This window comes from Odocoileus virginianus, chromosome 5, assembly GCF_023699985.2.
Source record: "Odocoileus virginianus isolate 20LAN1187 ecotype Illinois chromosome 5, Ovbor_1.2, whole genome shotgun sequence".
In the NCBI taxonomy this organism is placed as follows: domain Eukaryota; kingdom Metazoa; phylum Chordata; class Mammalia; order Artiodactyla; family Cervidae; genus Odocoileus; species Odocoileus virginianus.
In genome coordinates, this window is record NC_069678.1 from 51,689,297 (window position 1) to 51,707,945 (window position 18,649).

The 18,649-nt window shown below is 38.9% G+C and overlaps 1 protein-coding gene across 12 annotated transcripts in view; it reads left to right on the forward strand.

The window, feature by feature from the left end:
• The window catches only part of SLC44A5 (solute carrier family 44 member 5), a 436,507-nt gene that overhangs the window by 350,450 nt on the left and 67,408 nt on the right, over positions 1 to 18,649 (forward strand). For all 12 annotated transcript variants that reach the window (XM_070467910.1, XM_070467914.1, XM_020902923.2 and 9 more), the window contains one exon: positions 12,670 to 12,754. In XM_070467910.1, coding sequence (XP_070324011.1) covers positions 12,670 to 12,754 — 85 coding nt within the window. The remainder of the gene's footprint in view (positions 1 to 12,669; positions 12,755 to 18,649) is intronic.

Sequence of the window (18,649 nt, forward strand, 5' to 3'; positions counted from 1 at the left end):
TACCCAGTATATTCATTGTTAAATGAATCATAATAAAGGGGTGGCACAGATAGGACACTGATTTGCTCCCAAGATGGAGATTAGTGCAAAGTTCTTATCAGAAACTCCTATCAGGATTGCTAAGTAGGTGTCATTATTTTACTCTGATTTTCAAAATTTGGAAGCAAATTCAGATAGGTTAAAATATGTATTCAGGGTCAACTGACTACTAAGTGGCAAAAGTAGCATGTTCTAACCCCAAATTCTGTGCTGTTTTGGTTGCACATTGATAGAGTTGCAGTGAAATTGGTTTTCCATGTTCCATATTTAATCCATGTTCCATGTTTAACTTGACATTCAGATTTCTAATTCTTCCCTCAGTCTCTGTTGATTGCATAGTTCTTAGGATCAGTTCAGTTCAGTGGTTCAGTCGTGTCCGACTCTTTGCGACCCCATGAACTGCAGCACGCCAGGCCTCCCTGTCCATCACCAACTCCCGGAGTTCACCCAAACTCATGTCCATTGAGTCGGTGATGCCATCCAACCATCTCGTCCTCTGGTGTCCCCTTCTCCTCCTGCCCTCAATTTTTCCCAGCATCAGGGTCTTTTCAAATGAGTCAGCTCTTCACATCAGGTACCCAAAGTACTGGAATTTCAGCTTCAGCATCAGTCCTTCCAATGAACACTCAGGACTGATCTCCTTTAGGATGGACTGGTATGACCTCCTTGCAGTTCAAGGGACTCTCAAGAGTCTTCTCCAACACCACATCAATTCTTCGGTGCTCAGCTTTCTTTAGAGTCTAACTCTCACATCCATACATGACCACTGGAAAAACCATAGCCTTGACTAGACAGACCTTTGTTGACAAAGTAATGTCTCTGTTTTTTAATATGCTATCTAGGTTGGTCATAACTTTCCTTCCAAAGAGTAAGTGCCTTTTAATTTCATGGCTGCAATCAGCATTTGCAGTGATTTTGGAGCCCCAAAACATAAAGTATGTCACTGTTTCCATTGTTTCCCCATCTTTTTGCCATGAAGTGATGGGACCAGATGCCATGATCTTAGTTTTCTGAATGTTGAGCTTTAAGCCAACATTTTCATTCTCCTCTTTCACTTTCATCAATAGGCTCTTTAGTTCTTCTTCACTTTCTGCCATAAAGGTGGTGTCATCTGCATATCTGAGGTTATTGATATTTCTCTCGGCAATCTTGACTCCAGCTTGTGCTTCATCCAGCCCAGTGATTCTCATGATGTACTCTGCATATAAGTTAAATAAGCAGGGTGACAGTATACAGCCTTGACGTACTCCTTTTCCTATTTGGAACCAGCCTGTTGGTCCATGTCCAATTCTAACTGTTGCTTCCTGACCTGCATACAGGTTTCTCAAGAGGCAGGTCAGGTGGTCTGGTATTCCCATCTCTTTCAGAATTTTCCACAGTTTATTGTGATCCACACAGTCAAAGGCTTTGGCATAGTCAATAAGGCAGAAACAGATGTTTTTCTGGAACTCTCTTGCTTTTTCAATAATCCAACGGATGTTGCAATTTGATCTCTGGTTCCTCTGCCTTTTCTAAAACAAGCTTGAACATCTGGAAGTTTACGGTTCACGTATTGCTGAATCTGGCTTGGAGAATTTTGAGCATTACTTTAGTAGTGTGTGAGATGAGTGCAATTGTGCAGTAGTTTGAGCATTCTTTGGCATTGCCTTTCTTTGGGTCAGCAGTCCCTTAATTAATTGCAGCATCATAGGGCATTTAAATATCTGAGGCCATTATTGCTAAATAGTTCCTTAAGTAATTAGCCCAGACCGAAATTAAACAAAAGTTGTGTTATGTTATTTTTTATTTGTTTTTGAAGCAAAAGTGATTTCATATGAGAACAGGAACACATGGGAAAACCCACATTGTCCAAATAAATACACCTGATTTCAGAAAAAACACATATTACCTTGAATTCAGACCATCATGAAAGCTGGGAGAATACTGTCTGTCCATAATGATGTATAATGAATGAAACATCATTCTTTGTGTATGTGCTTGAAGCAGACACCAAACAATGTTTTAACCTCCTCTTCTTTTGACTCCTCCACCAAAAAGTAAATAGACCAAGCAGAAAAAAAGTACCATTAAATTACAAATAAATGTGTGTGTATGTATGTTCATTTGCAGATGAAATGGATCTTTGTTAGGATGTGTATGTAAGCAGTTTAGACACTCGGAACAGTTGGGTCCAGGACATACTTGTTAGGCTGTAACAGAACATTTGTACTCATTAGTTTCTTTATGTACTTACGGCACCCCTTTGATTCTCAACTCTCAAAAACATTCCTTATAACTGAGCTTAAAATTCCATGCTTAGAGATGGTGCAGCAGTGTTTGGGATAGAATTTGTTGGTTCTGTGCTTCGTTTATCCATGCCTAACCAAAAGGATTTCAAGGGAAACGATGGGGGTTTTCTAAAATGCCAAAAGAGATAAACTCTAAGTGAAAGGGGGTGCTTTTTTGATGTGTGTGACTTTCTCTGCCTTTTGGGTTGCAGGGAAGTTGTTCATGATACTTGGGTATAATCTTTTTCTTTGCAATTTCTACTAAAGAACTTGATTGGTTTTGATGCCACCTTCTGGCTACTGCAAAAACATCAGCTTATAAAATTTGGGTTGAAAACACTTTGAACACTGTCTGATATACAGCCCAGTTGCCAAATTAGACAGACTGAAATACCCATCCACCTAGTATGAACTTCAGAAAAGGAAACAGGAAAGATTAAGAGGACAAAATTTCCATTTAAATTTTGCATTAATTTGACATCTAAGTGAAAGAATAACTTTATCTGCAATTCACTGAAGAAACCCTTACAAAGTGGCAAAGAGGTCTCACAAATCTGTTTGAACATTAAACAAGCCCAGATTTGCCATTTGATTTAGTTTTTAAAATCTGTATCAATATAATATATGCCTGTGAAAATAAACCAAACAATAATGAAGAGCTTATAACAAAGGCGATAAAAGCAATGGTCTCCTATCTTAAGACTCCTTACCCGCAGTTTCACTCCACAAGATAATTTCTCCTCTTTCTGGTTGCTTTAGATACTTCAGGATGCTATAACAGAATACCATAGACTAAGCTTGTAAACAACAAAAACTGACTTCTCACAGTTCTGGAGATTGGAAGTTCATGATCAGGTGTCAGCTTGGTTCTTGGTGAGGGTCCATTCCCTGGTTTGACGTCTTTATTATGCATCCTCAAATGGAGAAAAGGATTAGAGAGATCTCTGGGTCTCTTTTATAAGTGCACTAATCCCATTTATGAGGCCTACACCCCCCCGACCTAAGGACCTGCAAAAGCCACATCTCCTAATAACCATCACGTTGGGGGGTTGATTTTAACATATGACTTTGGAGGGGGAACAAATACTGGTCTTAGTTCTTCTGGAAGTTTTTTGCATAACTTTGAATCATATTCTTATTCTTTCATTTCATGGTGTATTAATTTTAGATAGTATCCATTGATAGCCTGCTATGAATAATGGAAGATTTAACTCATGTACTTTATGTTTTCCTGATCTTCCTCCTCCTTCCATGTTTGATAGTTAAATTATTACCTTTAGATTTTCTTATAGTTACTTTCATGACTTTACATAGTATGCTGATTCTCTATTGCTTGTTCCACTAACTTTTGTCAGTCTTGACTCCTCTTTATGTAAGAAGAGCATATTATCCCCACTACCATTCTGCATCTTTCTTTTCCATTCCTCTTTCTACTTTCTTTTCTTTTTTTTAATTTTTATTAGAGTATAGTTGATTTGCAATGATATATTAGTTTCAGGTATACAGGGAAGTGAGTCAGTGACATACACACACACACACACACACACACACACATTCTTTTTAGGCTCTTTTCCCACATAGGCCATTGCAGAGAGTTGAGTAAAGTTCCCTGTGCTATGCAATGTGTTTATTAGTTATCTGGTTTATATATAGTAGTGTGTATATATCAATCCCAATCTCCCAATTTATCCCTTCTTCCCCCCATCTTCTGGTAACCATAAGTTTGTTTTCTACATTTGTATCTCTATTTCTGTTTTGTAGATAAATTCATTTGTACCCTTTCTTAAAATTCCACATATAAGTGATATCATATATAGTATTTGTATTTCTCTATCTGACTTACTTTACTCAATATGAAAATCTCTGGGTCCATCTATATAGCTACAAATGGCATTATTTCATTCTTTTTATGGCTGAGGAATATTCCGCTGTATACATACACCACATCTTTATCTGTTCCGCTGTTGATGTACATTTATGTTGCTTATTATCATCGTTAATGTGAATAGTGCTGCTGTGAACATTCCTCTTTCTATGTTTACCCTTTACCTGATTGAGTTTGTAATAAATTTCAATTCTGCAACTTCATCAGAATCGTTCATATACTGTTGGTAAATTGACTCTAAAGTTTTGGAAATAAGACTTGTACTTTGTAATAGCTATTTAAAGTTTATTCACTGTCTGGCCATTACATTTTCATTTCTACTGTGTCCCTGATATCAAAGCCAAATTTTACACTTAATTTGCAGCTTAGCATCATTCTACATTTTAGTGTATTTCAACTTAGAGCAATGACATTCTTGTATAATGTTTTATTTGCCAGCAAGTTTTCTTGAACAGTCTCTAACAGGATAACAGTTTTTCTACATTTCCTTTTTAAAAATTATTTATTTATTTATTTATTTATTTTTCCATTTATTTTTATTAGTTGGAGGCTAATTACTTTACAATATTGTAGTGGTTTTTGTCATACATTGACATGAATCAGCCAGGGATTTACATGTGTTCCCCATCCCGATCCCCCCTCCCGCCTCCCTCTCCACCCGATCCCTCTGGGTCTTCCCAGTGCACCAGCCCTGAGCACTTGTCTCATGCATCCAACCTGAGCTGGTGGTCTGTTTCACCCTTGATAGTATACTTGTTTCAATGCTATTCTCTCAGAATATCCCACCCTTGCCTTCTCCCACAGAGTCCAAAACTCTCTTCTGTACATCTGTGATTCCTTTTCTGTTTTGCATATAGGGTTATTGTTACCACCTTTTAAAATTCCATATATATGCATTAGTATACTGTATTGGTGTTTATCTTTCTGGCGTACTTCACTCTGTGTAATGGGCTCCAGTTTCATCCATCGCATTAGAACTGATTCAAATGAATTCTTTTTAATGGCTGAGTAATATTCCATGGTGTATATGTACCATAGCTTCCTTATCCATTCGTCTGCTGATGGGCATCTAGGTTGCTTCCATGTCCTGGCAATTATAAACAGTGCTGCAATGAACATTGGGGTGCACGTGTCTCTTTCAGATCTGGTTTCCTCGGTGTGTATGCCCAGGAGTGGTATTGCTGGGTCATATGGCAGTTCTATTTCCAGTTTTTTAAGGAATCTCCACACTGTTCTCCATAGTGGCTGTACTAGTTTGCATTCCCACCAACAGTATAAGCGGGTTCCCTTTTCTCCACACCCTCTCCAGCATTTATTGCTTGACTTTTGGTTAGCAGCCATCCTGACTGGCGTGTAATGGTACCTCATTGTGGTTTTGATTTGCATTTCTCTGATAATGAGTGATGTTGAGCATCTTTTCATGTGTTTGTTAGCCATCTGTATGTCTTCTTTGGAGAAATGTTTGTTTAGTTCTTCAGCCCATTTTTTGATTGGGTCATTTATTTTTCTGGAATTGAGCTGCAGGAGCTGCTTGTATATTTTTGAGATTAATCCTTTGTCTGTTGCTTCGTTTGCTATTATTTTCTCCCAATCTGAGGGCTGTCTTTTCACCTTGCTTATAGTTTCCTTTGTTGTGCAAAAGCTTTTAAGTTTAATTAGGCCCCATTTTTTTATTTTTGCTTTTATTTCCAATATTCTGGGAGGTGGTTCATAGAGGATCCTGCTGTTATTTATGTCGGAGAGTGTTTTGCCTATGTTTCCTCTAGGAGTTTTATAGTTTCTGGTCTTACAGTTAGATCTTTAATCCATTTTGACTTTATTTTTGTGTATGGTGTTAGAAGGTGTTCTAGTTTCATTCTTTTACAAGTGGTTGACCAGTTTTCCCAGCACCACTTGTTAAAGAGGCTGTCTTTTTTCCATTGTATATCCTTGCCTCCTTTGTCGAAGATAAGGTGTCCACAGGTACGTGGATTTATCTCTGGGCTTTCAATTCTGTTCCATAGATCTATATTTCTGTCTTTGTGCCAGTACCATAGTGTCTTGATGACTGTGGCTTTGTAGTAGAGCCTGAAGTCAGGCAGGTTGATTCCTCCAGTTCCATTCTTCTTTCTCAAGATTGCTTTGGCTATTTGAGGTTTTTTGTATTTCTATACAAATCGTGAAATTATTTGTTCTAGTTCTGTGAAAAATACCATTGGTAGCTTGATAGGGATTGCATTGAATCTATAGATTGCTTTGGGTAGTATAGCCATTTTGACAATATTGATTCTTCCAATCCATGAACATGGTATGTTTCTCCATCTGTTTGTGTCCTCTTTGATTTCTTTCATCATTGTTTTATAGTTTTCTATATATAGGTCTTTCATTTCTTTAGGTAGATATACTCCTAAGTATTTTATTCTTTTTGTTGCAATGGTGAATGGTATTGTTTCCTTAATTTATCTTTCTGCTTTCTCATTGTTAGCATATAGGAATGCAAGAGATTTCTGTGTGTTAATTTTATATCCTGCAACTTGACTGTATTCGTTGATTAGCTCTAGTAATTTTCTGGTAGAGTCTTTAGGGTTTTCTATGTAGAGGATCATGTTGTCTGCAAACAGAGTTTTACTTCTTCTTTTCCTATCTGGATTCCTTTTATTTCTTTTTCTGCCCTGATTGCTGTGGCCAACACTTCCAAAACTATGTTGAATTGTAGTGGTGAGAGTGGACACCCTTGTCCTGTTCCTGACTTTAAGGGAAGTGCTTTCAATTTTTCACCATTGAGGATAATGTTTGCTGTGGGTTTGTCATATATAGCTTTTATCATGTTGAGGTGTGTTCCTTCTATACCTGCTTTCTGGAGAGTTTTAATCATAAATGGATGTTGAATTTTGTCAATGGCTTTTTCTGCATCTATTGAGATAATCATATGGTTTTTATCTTTCAATTTGTTAATGTGGTGTATTACATGTTTTTCTACCTTTCCAACCTCACTATTTTTTAAGGGCTCCCTCTTCTCTGAACACCTGCCTTGCAGAGTTTCTGCTTTTTGTTCCACTCAGCACCAGGCAAATTTTAGGCTCAATGCATAGCTTTAACTCTAAGACTCATCTACTTCATTACATTGGACCCTGCTGCTAGACTTAGCAAATAAAAGGATTCTCAGTTAACTTTAGATTTCAGATAAACAGAAGCATTTTTTTTTTAGCCTAAATTTGTGCCATGAACTGTTTTCTCTATCCCAACTTGTCTTCTTTCTTTGTTGACACTCTTGTTTTGATGGAGAACATTCTTGACTATCTTCCTAAGATGAGAAAGCATAGAAAGATAAATCCTTGGAAATGTTTTTCTTCTCTCTCTTTGCAATTGATTGATGGTCAAGCTTTAGAGATGTAGCTTGAAAGACAATTCCTGTCAGAAATTTTAAGATGTTATTCTGTTGTTTTTGGCATCCAGTCTGTCTAATGTTAGTCTGACTCACATACCTTGTGGTGAAATCATTTTTTCTGTTTTGAAATATTTTTCCTTTGGGAAAGAAATTAAAATTATTTATTTGTGGTGTTCTGAAATCTCACAATTCAATGTAGGTCTTACTTAAAAAAAAAACTTTTTGTCTAGTCTTTTATGGGTCCTTTAACTCTAAAGAACTGTGACTCAGCACCTCTGAAAAATTTTCTTCAGTTATTTCTTTGCTATTTTCATTCTTTCCATTTTATTGGTTGTCTATTTGGAACTCTGTTATTCATAACTTGGACTTCCTTGATTAATCTCAATACCTTTTTTTTTTTCTTTTGCCCCTTATATTTTCCATTTATGACTTTTTATTCTGTATTCTAGAAGATTTTGTCAAATTTTTTCCAGTTCTGCCTTTGACTTTTAGATTTTGTTAATCATATTTTTAGTCTCTTAAAGCCCTCTTGTTTTCTAATTGTTTATAATAGCATAGTATTTTTATTTATGAATAATCTGATTGAATCTTTCTTAAAATACTGTTTTTTAAAGGTCCCTTCTATGCTCTGAATTATTTTTATTTTATCCAGCATTGCTTTTTTGTTTATTTTAGTCTTTCATTTTCTGATTTCTCTTAAATTCCTTATGCTACTTGGTAATCCATTTTTACTATAGAAAGAATTGGGTCACTTGTGTGAATTTGCTCAGCTGCTGTGTCACTGGGTCAGTTTTCTGTAGGAGACCTTTGACTAGTATGGGATAGGAACACTGTACTAGCTATTAGATTTCACTACCACATGATCTGGTAGGAAGCTGACTGTCAGACATGGACTTTTAAAATGCCAGAATATGAAGGACTGTAGACTGGGGTATCCAGTTTCACAAAGGCCCTTGCTATCATTCAACAAAAGAGGGCTTTGTTTTTGCCTGTTTTTCCTGGATCCTAGAAGTCTTAAGTGTAGGACTATGGAGGGAGCACAGAAGTGCTGATTTGTACTGTAGACTTGTATATAAACCTTTAATTAATATTCTCACTTTTGGCCACATTTCTCACTCTCAACTTTTGAGTCCAGAATGTATCATGCTTTCTAACAGGCATATCATACCCCACCCTTTTTGTAGCTTTTCTATAGTGCATTCTTCACTCAACACACTCTCATATGCTCTTCATCGTCCAGAAATTATTGACCTCTTGTGCAATTGTGAGCAAATCCCATCCTGCACATCCTTAGCTGGTATGGCAGTGTTTATCCCTTTCTGTATTTTTATTCTTTTATTTCCATGTGTCTCAGGAAGGAAAAGAGATGGGCTTAAGTGCATCTTATATCATCTTGAGCTAGTAGTTTGCAGTTGCTTCTATTTTATTGTTTCATGGTGGAAATATAATTCAAGTTAAATAATGAGTTACTTCCTTAATCACTTTTGCAGAATTATTCCTCTACAATCATTATCATTTGGCTTCCCTGATGCCTCAGATGGTAAAGAATTGTCCTGCAATGCAGGAGGCCCAGGTTCCATACCTGGGTTGGAAAGATCCCCTGGAGAAGGAAGTGACTAGCCACTCCAGTATTCTTGCCTGGGACATCCCATGGACAGAGGAGCCTGGTGGCCTATACAGTTCATGGGGTTGCAGATTTGTATGTAAGGAATCTGAGGACCACTGGCATTTAAGGGTATCAGGCAGGCTTTGACAGAATGAGTACAGATGTGTGCAAAAAACTAAGAAGGATTCTAAGATACTGAGAAGCTTATTCTGAAATTGATCTCATTCATTCTGTAACATCTGATGAATGCCTGGAATGGGCCAAGTACTAGGCTAAGTGTTGGGAAAGTAGATGAATATAAACATGAATAAGGTACAAACTTTACCCTTGAGGATTGCATAATCTGGTGAATAACTTGAGTTTATGCATCATTGTGCAGTGTATAAGTCAGTTTTACCTATTGTGGACTCTTGACACTTGCAGATTTACCATTCAGCCTTTTAACTACTCCTAAGGGACTCATGGACTGAGATCAGTCCTGGGTGTTCATTGGAAGGACTGACACTGAAGTTGAAACTCCAATACTTTGGCCACCTCATGCGAAGAGTTGACTCATTGGAAAAGACCCTGATGATGGGAAGGATTGGGGGCAGGGGGAGAAGGGGACGATAGAGGACGAGATGGCTGGATGGCATCACCAACTCGATGGACATGAGTTTGAGTAAACTCTGGGAGTTGGTGATGGACAGGGAAGCCTGGTGTGTTGCGATTCATGGGGTCACAAAGAGTCGGACACAACTGAGCGACTGAACTGAACTGAACTGAAGGGACTCCAATGATCCATGACATGCAATAATTTATTCATTCACTTACGTACAAATTTGAGTCACATGCACCATGAGACTGTGTAGAATGTATAGCTGCCTGTGTGGTGAAAGAGCCAAATTCATTCTTGTGGAATCTTTAAGTAGCCTTGTGCATACTGTGCATGCATTTATAGCCAGATTCTTGAACCATCAGAACTCGATGGGATTACAAACATGAAGTGGGTTTATTTCCCCTTTATCATTGCCTTTAATAATGTTCTTTCAAATATCTTTTCTTCTTGTTTTGGCATCTTGGGTATCTTCCATAGCTTTCTTAACACTTTCTGTTAAAAAGTTCAGTGTAGTCCAATTTAAAATTTGAACCCATCTCTTCCAATTTCCCAGCTCAGATTTGAACTCCGTAGGGGAACTTAAGAGTGGGAGAGAGGGCCTGTTTTGTTATGTTCCTTCTCTCCCCTCCCTCCTGGTTTTAGATCTTTGTATTGTGACATATAGAAGGAGAAAGAGTGTCTGTCACTTTCCTGGCCACTGCCCTAGTCCCACATGGTCGTTGCTACCGAGGCTAAGATGTAACTGACTACCCATAAACTCTCTCCTTGACAAAGCCTGGCTGTCTTATGGTGTGCAAGTGTAAATTTCCTGGGGAAGTCCTTACTGACTAGTCTTTTGATCTGAGAAATCAGTTTTGGCTTTCTCTCCACCAAACCCCTTCAGCTCCATCCCTGGTGATTCATCTCTAGTCTCTTGTCAGGCGATGTACCACCAGGAAGGTGCAAGCCCATTTCCTTGGCTCCATACCCTCCCACGACAGGCTGCTTCAGTGCTGTCCTCTATCTGCACCATTGGTTTATTTCCACTCTCTTGTGGTTTCTGGGTCTCACATTTCTCTGCTAAAATGGGCAGAGGGCTGTAGTAAGTCTGCCACACAAAGCCGTATCCAGCTGGAAATTGAGATGCTGGTCTGCCCTTCTCATGTCCATGTATGCTCAGTCACTTCAGTCATGTCTGACTCTGAGACCCTGTGGTAGCCCACCATACCATTCCAGCTCTAGCCTGGGACTGTAGCTTACCAGGCTCCTCTGTCCATTGGATTCTTCAGGCAAGAATACTGGAGTGGGTTTTCATATACTCCTCCAGGAGATCTTCCCAACCCCAGGATCGAATGCAAATCTCTTATGTCTTGGCATTGACAGGTGGGTTCTTTACCTCTAGAACCAACTGGGATACCCTCTGTCTCTGTGAGAGATTCTCTCAGAGCCTGTGTGGTTGAAACCCAGAAGAAAGAATCCACCCTTTCAATGAGGAGGGGAGGAAAAATCCTCTGAACTCTGATGACTGTATCCTGCCAACTCCACTGTCTCCAATCACCTCCCTCACTCATCTTTTTCTTATGCAGACATGAGCAAGAGGCAGCAGAAGTGATGCAATGATCTAGCCCACATTTTCTGTGGAGAGCCTTTTTTGTTTCTAGATTCAGATCCAACTTGGTGATTGTGAGTCAGCAGGGAAAATATAACTAAACAGCCTATTATACATTTTATGCTATGTAGTCATGTTAACTGGGGACTTTACAAGGTTCTAGAAACACTCCTCTTGAATGTATATGGCTATGTTCTCTCAAGATATTGTTTGTAGACCACCTGTATCTGAATCAATTGGGGATCACAGGGGGAAATGTGAATTCCTAGTGTCTAGGCTCTGAAGGGTTGAGAAGGAGTCAGGAATCACAGTTTTCAACAAACACCCCAAGGTTCACTGATGCATACTAAAGTTAGACACCCATTTGTCTTGAGCCCACCACACATTTCCGATGTCCTCCCAACACCACTGTTCAGCAGGTCAGGCTGGTATTATCCCCATTTACTGCTGAGGAAATTGAGATTTAAAGGAGAAACATGGCTTGCCAAGTGGCAAATTCATCACTTTTGCTAGCAAAGTGTGTGTGTGTGTGTGTGTGTGTGTGTGTTAGTCACTCAGTCATGTCCGACTCTTTGTGACCCCATGGACTGTAGCCTGCCAGGCTCCTCTGTCCACGGAATTCTCCAGACAAGAATTACTGGTGTGGGTTGCCATTCCCTTCTCCAGGGGAATATTCCTGACCCAGGGATTGAACCCAAGTCTCCAGCACTGCAGGCAGATTCTTTACCATCTGAGCCACCAGGGAAGATCCCCAATAATAAATGTCAAGTTATCCCACCACTATGCCCCTGAACATAATTTTAAACAGAGAGAAAATATAACTAAATGTATCTTTTTTCAGATCACTGAAATAATACATGTTTATCTCATGAAACCCATAAAATACAAAATTATCTAAACAAATATAATGCCATCATTCAGATATAATCATTTGTTTCTGCATATAGTGTGTTATAACTGTTTTTGCAAAATTAAATCATATTTTGATACTCTTTAGTAACCTGCTTCCTAAATTCATCCATTAAATATTTTTCAACATTATTTTCAATGGCAGTATAATCTTTTACTTTATGGATGTGGAGTTCTTTATTGAACCAATTCCCTGTTGATGGACAATTTGATTATTTTGACTTTTTTACTATTACCAAAAGGTACTTTAAATGTTAGGCTACTTGACAGGGATTTGGGGAATATGTTGCAACTTCCTAGAGGAAATGAAGCAGACTTTTAAAGGTCATGTTATATTAAAGTATACCCGATGATATGAAATGACATGAAGTATTTCCACAGTCGCTAAAAATATTATGTTGTTTTTTTAGGAACAAGTCCATTTTGTTTTACTTTAACCTGCTCACCTGTACCAGTCCCTCCGTGGTGGTAAACCTACAGTGCCCTACCACACAGGTAAGGCAAAAAATATGCCTCACTGGTTTTAGCAATTTTGAACATTCTTGGATGACAGAACTGAGAAACTCTATTTGAATTCTGGATGTGTGTGATTAATGATGAATTTATGGAAGGTGACAAGACAAAAGTATAATCTCATGTTTGTTCATATACAATAAAAACAGAGATTAATCATTTAGTATCACTAGGAACCTCATTGATTATCTTGTCCAACCACCTATTTTTATAAGTGAACAAACTGCAGTATAGAGAAGTGGAGATATTTTTCTCAAGATTAGTATTAGGAAGAATAAAGCCATCTATTGTAGCTAATAAACTTCAGTTTTTCAGCGACTGAACACAATAGTTTCTTTTTGGTCATATAATAGCATAAAGTGGTGTTTGTGGTCAGTGGGCAGCTCTTTCCTGGCTCCTTTCATCTGGTGACTCTGTCATTGCTTAAGGCCTCAGCAGCAGCAGCAGCATCCAGTTGCCAGAAGGAGGCAAAAGGCTGAATAAAGCACCCCTGCTCTTAAAAGCCTTGGATCAGTTGGGTCACACATTGTATTTCTACTCAAATACCATAAAATTATAAGTTTTAAATGTTCAACCTGAGATGCAAGAAGGAAGGAAAGAAGGAATAAAGCAATGTAATCGTGGACTGAGCAGCCTCTTGCGTACCATGAAGAAATGAAACAAGAGGCACAGATATCAGTGGGTGGTTCATTTTGTTTTCTATAGTCTATCCATCTGTCCTCTAGAGGACCCTTCTTCCCAAGGGAGACAACTCAGAGTCCTGTGTGGTACTGGACTTCAACCCATGGCCTAGAACCTGTGGATGATGGATAGTCCCTCTATCAGGTCTTGACGCTAACGCACAACGGGGAACAGGCCTAGGGAAGTTAGAACACAAACTCCCGTTCAGAAAGGAAAGAGGTGTAAGTACACAGAGGTCTTTAGTGCGTAGCATGAGAACAGTCTTCTATTCTCTTTGGATTGTGTTCTCTGAAGGAAGTTCCTTATCTGTCATCCTGTGATCCTTCACTCAACAAACTGGAAGGTTATTTCCTGTCTGTCAACCTCAGGCCATACCACTGCTGAACACTGGAAATATGCCCTCTTAGAGGCCACGTGGCTTTGAAACTCTCTTCCTGTTGTACAGGTTTATCATGTCAAAGATTATTGTAACAGTTTAAGACCTTTTCAGGTTAGGTCATGAATTTAGCAGTCCAACTACCTCAAAAACTCAGTAGGATTTTGACTTATATGCTTCTTCTTGGTTCCTTGTGCAAGTAAACCACAGCCAAAGTTCTTCTCTAGAACTAAAATCTGCTTGCTTTCCTCCTCATGTCCCTCAAAGACTTTTGATATCTTATTTCCTGCTGAGATTTAAGCCATCTTGGGGTATTAACATCTTAGTTCTGTGACCACCTCTACCACAGAACCTTGTTTTTATCACAGCCACTCACCCCCAAGGTCAAATCCTTGATCTTGTCAGTACCAATAATTACCACCCTTAACTTCAAACATCATACTATCTAATCATTTCAGTCCCTCTAATATTTCAACTCCAGTTATTCTCCTACCTCACTGGGACCTCCAAACCACTGACCTGGTGCCCTTCAAAGTTTCCTCAGTCCTATCATGTTTCCATCTCCTTCTTTATATGATTTAAAGTCCATGGTTCCTCTTGAATATCACTCCTTTATAGAACTCTCATACATTATTTGTGGGAATGTAAATTGGTGCAGCAGGAATGGAAAACAGTATGAAGGTTTCTTAAAAAACTAAAGATAGAACTACCATGTTGTTCAGCAATTCCACTCCTGAGTATAAATCCAGAAAAAACTCTTAATTTGAAAAGATACATGCTCCTCAGTGTTCATAGCAGCACTATTTACAATAGCCAGCACATGGAAGCAACCTAAATGTTATTAACAGATGAATGGTTAAAGAAGATGTGGTACCTATACACAATGGAATACGGCTCGGCCATAAAAAGAATGAAATACTGCCATTTGCAGCAACTGGGAGGGCATTGCTTAAGTGAAATAAGTCAGACAGAGAAAGACAAATACTGTATGATATCACATATGAGGAGTCTGAAAAATGATACAGGTGAATTTATTTACAAATCAGAAACAAACTCACAGACAGAAAACATTTATGGTTGCCAAAGAGGAAGGGAGAAGAGAGATAAATTATGAGTTTGGTACTAGCAGATATATACTACTATATATAAAATAGATAAACAGGGCTCTATATAGACAGGTTCCCTGTTTAGTACAGGGAACTATATTCAATATCTTTTAATAAAGAATAATGGAAGATTACATATATGTATATATATGTGTGTGTGTGTGTGTGTGTGTGTGTGTGTGTGTGTGTGTATGTGATTGGTGATTGAAGTAAAGTTCGATGTTATAAAGAGCAATATTGTGTAGAAACCTGGAATGTTAGGTCCATGAATCAAGGCAAATTGGAAGTGGTCAAAAAGGAGATGGCAAGAGTGAACATCAACATTTTAGGAATCAGTGAACTAAAATGGACTGGAATGGGTGAATTTAACTCAGATGACCATTATATCTACTACTGTGGGCAAGAATCCCTTAAAGAAATGGAGTAGCCATCATAGTCAACAAAAGAGTCCAAAATGCAGTACTTGGAGGCAATCTCAAAAATGACAGAATGATCTCTGTTCATTTCCAAGGCAAACCATTCAATATCACGGAAATCCAAGTCTATGACCTGACCAGTAATGCTGAAGAAGCTAAAGTTGAACTGTTCTATAAGGACCTACACGACCTTCTAGAAGTTACACACACAAAAAAATGTCCTTTTCATTATAGGCAACTGGAATGCAAAAGTAGGAAGTCAAGAAACACCTGGAGTAACAGGCAAATTTGGCCTTGGAGTACAGAATGAGGCAGGGTAAAGGCTAATAGAGTTTTGCCAAGAGAATGCACTGGCCATAGGAAACACCCTCTTCCAACAACACAAGAGAATACTCTACACATGGACGTCACCAGATGGTCAACACTGAAATCAGATTGATTATATTCTTTGCAGCCAAAGATGGAGGAGCTCTATACAGTCAGCAAAAACTAGACCAGGAGCTGACTGTGGCTCAGATCATGTGCTCCTTATTGCCAAATTCAGACTTAAACCGAAGAAAGTAGGGGAAACCACTAGACCATTCAGGTATGACCTAAATCAAATCACTTATGATTATACAGTGGAAGTAACAAATAGATTCAAGGGATCTTGAATCTTCAGAGTGCCTGAAGAACTATGGATGGAGATTCATGACATTGTACAGGAGGCAGGAAAAAGAAAAAGCAAAAAGGCAAAATGGTTGTCTGAGTAGGCCTTGCAAACAGCTATGAAAAGAAGAGAAGTGAAAGGCAAAGGAGAAAAGTAAAGATATACCCATTTGAATGCAGAATTCCAAAGAATAGACAGGAGAGATAAGAAAGCCTTCCTCGGTGATTAATGCAAAGAAATAGAGGAAAACAATAGAATGGGAAAGACTAGAGATCTCTTCAAGAAAATTAGAGATACCACGGGAACATTTCATGTGAAGATGGGCTCAATAAAGGACATAAATGGTATGGACCTAGCAGAAGCAGAAGATATTAAGAAGAGGTGGAAAAAATACACATAAGAACTGTACAAAAAAGATATTCATGACCCAGATAATCATGATGGTGTGATCACGCACCTAGAGCCAGACATCCTGGAATGTGAAGTCAAGTGGGCCTTAGGAAGCATCACTACAAACAAAGTTAGTGGAGCTGATGGAATTCCAGTTGAGCTATTTCAAATCCTAAAAGGTGATGCTGTGAAAGTGCTGCACTCAATATGCCAGCAAATTTGGAAAACTCAGCAGTCGCCACAGGATTGGAAAAGGTCAGTTTTCCTTTCAACCTCAAAGAAAGGCAATGCCAAGGAATGATCAAACTACCACACAATTGTACTCATCTCACACGCTAGCAAAGTAATGCTCAAAATTCTCCAGGCCAGGTTTCAACAATACATGAACCATGAACTTCCAGATGTTCAAGCTAGATTTAGAAAAGGCATAGGACCCAGAGATCAAGAGGTTGGAATACCAGACTACCCGACCTGCCTCCCGAGAAATCTGTATGCAGGTCAAGAAGCAACAATCAGAACCGGACATGGAACAGTGGACTGGTTCCAAATTGGGGAAGGAGTATGTCAAGGCTGTATATTGTCACCCTGCTTATTTAAACTTATATGCAGAGTACATCATGAGAAATGCTGGGCTGGATGAAGCACAAGCTGGACTGGATGAAGCAGTCATCCTGGAGACATGCCTGATGCCTGAAGAAATATCAATAACCTCAGATACACAGATGACATCACCCTTATGGCAGAGAGTGAAGAAGAACTAAAGAGCCTCTTGATGAAAGTGAAAGAGGAGAGTGAAAACGTTGGCTTAAAACTCAGCATTCAAAAACCTAAGATCATGGCATCTGGTCCCATCACTTCATGGCAAATAGATGGGGAAACAGTGGAAATGGTGACATACTTTATGTTTTGGGGCTCCAAAATCAGTGCAGATGGTGACTGAAGCCATGAAATTAAAAGATCTTGCTCCTTTGAAGAAAAGTTATGACCAACCTTGTCTAGCATATTAAAAAGCAGAGACATTATTTCGCCACCCAGGGTCCATTTAGTCAAAGCTCTGATTTTCCAACAGTCATGTATGGATATGAGATTTGGACTATAAAGAAAGCTGAGTGCCGAGGAATTGATGCTTTTGAACTGTGGTGTTGCAGAAGACTCTTGAGAGTCCCTTGGACTGCAAGGAGATCCAACCAGTCAATCCTAAAGGAAATCAGTTCTGAATATTCATTGGAAGGACTGATGCTAAAGCTGAAACTCCAATAGTTTGGCAACCTGATGCGAAGAACTGACTCATTTGAAAAGACCCTAATGCTGGGAAAGTTTGAAGGTAGGAGAAGAAGGGGATGACAGAGGATGAGATGGTTGGATGGCATCACCAACTCAGTGGACATGAGTTTGAGTGGATTCTGGGAGTTGGTGATGGACAGGGAGGCCTAGTATGCTGCAGTCCATGGGGTCGCAAAGAGACATGATTTAGCAGCTGAATTAAAGTGTACACCAGAAACTAACACAACATTGTAAAACAACTATACTTCAATAAAATTTTGAAAAGAATTTTTAAATCACTCCCTTATATAAACCCTCAATTCTTTTTCCCCCTCTCATTTAGTTGTACTTCCTTGGCAAAAACTCATTCATGACTAAATGCAGCTTTCTACCTACTCCATGCCTCAACCTAGGCAGTAGTGTGTTCTTGCAGAAAACACACACAACAGTCCATTAAATTGAGGACCTCCAACCTCAAGGGGGCCCTCAATGCTGTCCCTTAATCCCACAAGAGACCCTTTCTTTATTCACTAGCTACTCTGCTAGAAAACAATTTCACACCTTTTCCTCTCACCTCAAACCTCCAAGCCCTCCTTCCCAGTCTCTATCAGCTTTTGACTTGGCTTCCTATTTCACTGTGAAAATATCAGCATTCAGAAGACAACTTTTACAGGTTCCCACACTGACCTTCCTGCCATTATCTGTGTTCATGTATTTACTCTGCCTTCCCTGCTCTTCTCTGGAGGGACAGCCTGTGTGCCCAAGGCTAGACCATCTGCTTGTGCATTAGATCTTATCCTCACTCACAAACTCCAGCACACAACTCCAGAAATCTTCCTTTATTTTTTTATTACCATTTTCCTTCTCTACTAAATCATCCCCATCAGTAGCAAACATGCTGTTATTTCTTCCATATTAAAAAGTTTTCTCCTTGATCCCATACCCCCTCCAGTTACTGCTTCATGGCTTTATGCCTCTTTTTTTTTTTTTTTTTGC